This window comes from Engraulis encrasicolus, chromosome 7 (genome assembly GCF_034702125.1).
Source record: "Engraulis encrasicolus isolate BLACKSEA-1 chromosome 7, IST_EnEncr_1.0, whole genome shotgun sequence".
Lineage (NCBI taxonomy): Eukaryota > Metazoa > Chordata > Actinopteri > Clupeiformes > Engraulidae > Engraulis > Engraulis encrasicolus.
In genome coordinates this window covers 16,372,914-16,379,647 of record NC_085863.1, presented here as the reverse complement: position 1 = coordinate 16,379,647, position 6,734 = coordinate 16,372,914, and the positions used below count along the sequence as shown (strand labels likewise).

Here is a 6,734-nt window from a genome sequence, read left to right as displayed (position 1 = left end):
CATTTATCATCCAGTTGCTGACTAAATTCAAGCTCTTATCATGCCAGTAACTCACATTGTTTTTAGCTGCTGTAAATACACAAAAAAGGATCCTCCTGTAAATTATTTTAAAATGCAAGACGGTGCCGTCATCATTTAACAAACATAAACATGGATCTGGGTCTATTGTAAATAATGAGTATTGTCAGCCTAATTTGTAAGAATGGGCCACTTTTATAGCGTGTGTCGTATGCTCCCAGAGATGTATAAAGTACTGGAGAAAAGTAGAAGAGTAGAAGTACCAGTATCATCTTCTCAAATGACTTGAGTAAAAGTCAAAAGTAACATTTCCTTACCTTACTCAAGTAGAAGGACAAAAGTATTCAAAATGTGTTGTACTTAATTAAAGCAAGTAGAAGTATTGCAAGTTTTGCTACTTGAGTAAAAAGTAGAAGTAGAAGTAAAAGTACTGCATTAAAAAAAAATGGGGAAAAAAAAAGTCAGTCAAAAGTTTGAATACCATTTGGTTTATTAGAGCTCTGTACAATAAGTCTCTTATGAAGTGCAAATACCATTATGGTTTGTTATTAAAACAGCTTTGTAACACAAGTTCAGTTTTTAAGAAAACGTAGGGCAGTAGTTTTACTGCTTAAAACAGTGCTTCCAACCAGCTCGTTGTGCTTCAAGTATTATTAAAAAAAAAAAAAGTCAGAAGTGCACATAAAAAAATAATCAAATAAATTAAAATATCAAATAAAAACATCAAATAAATTTTTTTATTAAAAAAACCTTTTCCGGGCTTTGCGCCAAAAGACATGCGCGAGAATGCGATCTGCTTTTATTTCCCTACCATTGCATCGCCCACTGACCGTGAACACGTTCCATCATATCTGGTGATGACAGAGCCATCTAGCGCTCGGGCATAGAAACAAGTAACGAGTAACGAAAGCAGCACATGAAAAATATATCGGAGTAAAAGTATTAATTTCATCAGAAAAATGTAGTGCAGTAAAAGTACAAGTATGAGGAAAAAAATATTACTCAAAAAAGTACAGATACTGCAGTTTAGTACTTAAGTACAGTACTTCGTTACTTTTACTTCGTTACTATACATCTCTGAATGGTCCATACCATATTATAGTTTTATTTAGTATATTTTTTTTCCCCCTGATGGACAGTCTATACTTTCTCAAAAGTTTGGTTGTAAGCGACTGGACTGAAGAGACTGAACAGTTTTCAAAAAAGAAGCCCAGTTGCATTCAACAAAACTCATTTGGCCAAGATTATGGGTGCATGAGAGTCTTCAAAGGCATGTCTCTTCTTTCTTCACACCTCTACTCGGTTACATAGCACTAATTCTGACATTAATGTCTATTGTCTGAATACCGGCACGTTTCTCACCTTAGATATGCCATGTCTGTGGTTTGTGCTACGTTGCTCATTTTTTTTATCCGTTTAGAGAGAGTAACCCTAACCCTACCCTAACCCGAAACAAATAGCAGCATATCGGATGTCTGAATAGCGGTATGTCGGAATAGTGGTATGTCGGAATAGCGTGCGGTCCCCCTACTCACTGGTTAAAGATGGATGTAGAGAATTATGTTTTTCAGACAAAGTTCAAAACCTTTGTTGTGGAGCGTTGTATACAATAAACTAAACAAAACAGGAAGATAATGAGGAACTTAGAGATTCAAATCTATATAGGCTTACATGTACAGCTCATATTGGCCTCGTGTTGAACATTTAGCCCACCTATTGTAGTAAAAGGAAGACGTTTCTAATTTTATTTTCAGTTTTATTCAGACTTAACGCCTTTCACATAGTGCGTCATCAGCTTCCCTCAAGTGGATTATGGGCTGCTTGTATCCACTAATGATAATAAATCATAAATCTCAATGCGAACAATTCCAGTTGAGGATGTTATTTGTTTATGACACCACATTATGCTTGAGCAATAGCGATAAATTACAACACTGACAATTGCAGCGGATTAGTCATTTGTTACACGACATGTCATTTGTTTTCCGACACCAGAGTAGCACGCTGAAAACTTTCATCACTCTCTTTCTCCTTTTGGCTGGGCCCAGGACCAAGTCATCTGAAAGGGCCCCCTACATAATACATTCAATGTCATGAGGACCCAATTATGGGCCCCCCACACAGCTTACCCTTTTGTCCCAGGACAAAGTCATCTGAAAGGGCCCCCTACCTACCTACATTCAATGTAATGAGGACCCAATTATGCCCCCCCTCCCCCCCCCCCCCCCCCCCCCCCCCCGCCCCCAACTCCCTTGGCCCATGACAGCTGACCCTTTTGTCCCAGGACAAAGTCATCTGAAAGGGCCCCCTACCTACCTACATTCAATGTAATGAGGACCCAATTATGCCCCCCCCCCCCCCCCAACTCCCTGGGCCCAGGACAGCTGACCCCTTTGTCCCAGGACAAAGTCATCTGAAAGGGCCCCCTACCCAATACATTCAATGTAATGAGGACCCAATTATGCCCCCCCCCCCCACACACAAACACACACACCCCAACTCCCTGGGCCCAGGACAACTGACCCCTTTGTCCCCCACCCCCACCCCCTTGTCGGCTTCCCTGTCTGCGGTTACAGGATTTGAATCATGACAGGACACGGAACAGGACTAACAACCGCCACTTTTGCCAGTTGTTGTTTTGTAGCTCCTCGCTTCTTGCCAGGGCAGACACATGAGTGGAGACGTGCCGTCACTTTCATTTGTCTTTCAACGCGCTCCTGCGTGAGTCAGGGATTTCCATGAATCATGTCAGTGCAGTGAGGGAGAGGCGTATGGAGGTGGGGGTGATAGGGTTTACACAAGAGAGAAGAGGCGGTGGAGGGGGTGGGTGTAGTGGGGTTATAGTGTGTGTGTGTGTGTGTGTGTGTGTGTGTGTGTGGGGGGCTGTTGGGGTATGAAAGGTGTATTGGGGATGGAGTGGGGATATCGACCGGCGGGGGAGGAGTGTAGTGGGGGTGATGGGGTTTATACAAGAGGGAAGAGGCTGGAAGGGACGGGAGCATGGGGATGGAGTGGGAGGTATAGGGGGGCGTTGGATATGAGGTGTGTAGTGAGGATGGAGTGGGGGTTTAGCCAGGTGGGAGAGGAGTGTAGTGGATGGAGTGGGGTTATCGTGGGGGTTTGGGTTTGGGAGGGAATAGGAAGAGGCAGGAGTGGGGTGTAATTGATAGAGGGGGGTGGGGGTTTACCATGCCACAGCCCCCCTGCACCCCCCTTCATACTACAAACACACACACACACACACACACACACACACACACACACACACACACACACACAAATGCACACGCACGCACGCACGCACACACGCACACACACACACACACACACACACACACACACACACACACACACGCCCCAAACCTCAAACCACAACCACTACCAATGTTTACAGGAAATGTGTCAGCAGCAGGTGCAGTCCTGGCCTGTGATCTCTACCTGTGATGATCACCACTGGCAGGGCCGTAACCAGACATTTTCAAATATCGGGGTGAAATACTGCGTGCTGTACTGCGATACTGTACATTTAGAATGCTTCAAACTCATACGTTTGTTTTCATTAACCACTGCCTGAAAGATAAATGGGGTGGTGTATACAGACTGAATTTATCATTGTTGATCATATAGGCCTATCGATTTTCATCATAGATACATTTCACATTACTGAAAAAAATAAATACAAAGGACATGATCTCTGGGTCCTCAGTGGTAGTTACGGCCATGACCACTGTTCAAGAGACTCACCTCTGATAAACAAACCCCCCCACGTGTCCTACAGAGAGAGATTATTATGAAGAAAGTAATGTAGATAATATTACTTCTATGTACTGTATATTAACCTACATGGAATTACATCAAATTTAATATGCCCATATGATCTCTTATGATATCACATTTTATTTCCTTTTGCATCACCCTACTGTCGGTACTTTGCTTTTGAACTATTACAATTTTTGCCCTTGTTGGCCTTTGTTGTTTACACTTCTGTGATTAGTTGTGCTGTGAAGGATCTCTTTCAAGGAATCTACTTCGCAGCAGCAGCAGCCTTTAAAACTTACACACATTCATCATGTGCTGTTGCCTTCCTTTCCTTTTGCTCTGAATATTTATTGGCGTTGGATTGAACACAGGAATGAGCGAGCAGCAACTTCTCCAAGGACGTTTTTATGGTTTGTCAAGCGTGTGCGATGGCATGGAAACAGATTTGTGTTTCTGATCATGGAGGTCAAGCTTGAACAGGCAGCCCACATCCAGAGGGAGGTGATAAAAGAGAACTGTCATTACCGCCAGAGAATAACAACAACTTCACAACACTGAAGAGTTTCATTGCAAAAAGACGCATCCGCCATTTTTGGCGTTTGCATATTACTATTGAAAATGACTGTTGAGAAGTCCTATCATCGATGTGTGAATTCTTGCCATTCAAATATTTTGAGAACAAACCTATAAAATGCATTTTGCAATGCAATGCAATGCAATGGAATCCCCAATACAAAAATGTAAATTTCCCAAAATGTTCCGAAATGGATATACAACGTCCTTTTGCAACAAAGCTTTTCATTTACCTTTTTCATTGTTTCATAGCTACATAGCATACAGGACATACAATACTCACAACTTGTTTTTTGTGTTGTTGTTGTTGTGGACAGAAAGGTCTAGTTATATCCAGAGTAGTAAATGCAAAAGTATGACAAAGGCCTCATTGATATACAGCTATTATTACATTAATGAAAGACTTCACAAATAACACTTTCATCTGGTTTGAGTTTCATATTTTCCATTCACAAGCAATTCACATAAATGAATACGTTTTCATGGTCACCCTTTTCATGGCCATCATTTTAAATAAATGACGCATGTGAATCCATTTATAATAACAACACAACCAGCATGTGTAATCCCACTACTCTAATGCCATTTATGACATTCAGAGATTGCAAATATAAACAGTGTCTATGTCTGTTATAATGGGATTTCAGTACACAACAGTGAGATATTTGTTTTCTTTCATACAGGCCTAGTATGCCTAAAAGCCTGTTCACAAGAGAAAGATGCCAGTCAAATTAATCATGTGTGTTGCAAAGATAATATATTTATTTTTTTCATAAAATAATTTATAATCACATTTTCCACATGTTTCTACAGTATTGTGTTTTAACCTCACATGAAAGGTTTGAATTGTCCTGAGTCTGTAAGCCACACATACAATGTGATATGATGAGATTTCACTGTCTGATACTGTTATCACAATACAGGACTACAACAACATTCTGTCTTTGATGGACACACACACACACACACACACACACACACACACACACACACACACACACACACACACACACACACACACACACAGACACACGCATGCGCACACACACACACACACACACACACACACACACACACACACACACACACACACACACACACACACACACACACACACGTAACATTATTCATAGCATGGGTACATAGTGTGGCAGTGTCTGCTCGGTGAGGAGGCTCCTTTGCCAAGACGTAGGTAGTTCAGAGAATGGGTAGGGTTCTGTGTAGGGGTCTGTGTAGCTTTGCCCACTCAGAGACCACGCAGTTGACTGACAGCTGTCACTCAAACCAGAATACCTGAGAGGGCCAGCCGACTGTCCGAGCATGCTGTCATAGTCATCTCCAAGCCCTCCTCCTCCTCCTCCTCCACCTCCTCCTCCTCCTCGGTTGCTGCAGAGCAGGGACTCCTGCTGTGTGTTGTAGCAGGGGAAAGGCGGGGAGATTGAGCAGGCGTCTGGGGCCGGGACCCTTAGGTAGTCCATGTACAGGTTCTGGTTCTGGTTCTCGGTGGCCAGTCTGTGTAACGAGTTCTGAGTCTGAGTCTGGGTCTGCGGCTGTGGTTGTGGCCGTGGCTGGATTGGAGCGCGCGTCAGCGGTTGATGCCAAGACATGTTTCTGCTGCTGGTGGTGGTCGCCGTTGAATCTGATGAGCAGATATCCAGCAACTCCTGTGCGACTTCCACAGGGTTCAGACGACCCCCTCCTGCATGCCCATGACGTGTAGTCGTAACAGGAGGCTGGTAGCGCTCTGAGAGAGTAGCCGTCCGTGAGAGTATGCTGGCGGCGTTGGAGATGTTGTTGTTGTTGTTGGCTGCATTCAGGAAGACGGAGAGTGCGGAGATGTGGTTGATGGCCCTCTGCAGGGTGGCTATCTTGGACAGGCGTTTGCCGCCCAGGTCGTGGTTGAGGGCCAGGCGCAGCGCGTTGAAGGCCTGGTTGTAGTCCAGGATGCGTTTGCGCTCGCGCACGTTGGCCGCCGCCCGTCGGGCCTTGGAGCGCACGGGCCGACCTCGCTTCTGCTGCTTGCCGTCGGCGTCTGCGTCTACGTTGCTGGGGCTGCCTGCGTTGGAGCTGGAGCTGGGGCTGGGGCTAGGGCTGTCGCTGCCGGAGGCGTAGGGGTGGCCGTTAACGCTGCCGCCTTCGCTGCTGCTCTCGTCTCCGCTCAGTAGTAGGTGATCCATCACTTGTCTGGTCTCGTCTCGTCTCTTCTCTTTTTGCTTGTTGAGTTGTGTAGTTGTTCAATTCAACTCGGCCAAACTTCAGAGATCAGTGTTCAGTTGTCTTGCATCTCTTGGACACTGATACTTAAGTTTAGTTTGCGAAACAAAATGTTTTCGCCCCCAGTGAAATGCTGTCCACAGTGTGAACGCTGCCTGTTGAGTGGCTTA

The 6,734-nt window shown here is 44.5% G+C and overlaps 1 protein-coding gene across 1 annotated transcript; it reads right to left on the bottom strand.

Annotated features, from left to right (window-relative positions):
- Window positions 1-5,477: 5,477 nt before the first annotated feature.
- LOC134451724 (class A basic helix-loop-helix protein 9-like) lies at window positions 5,478-6,734 on the bottom strand. Its single transcript, XM_063202127.1, has one exon. The coding sequence runs from the start codon at window positions 6,525-6,527 to the stop codon at window positions 5,478-5,480; it is 1,050 nt and encodes a 349-aa protein (XP_063058197.1). The 5' UTR covers window positions 6,528-6,734.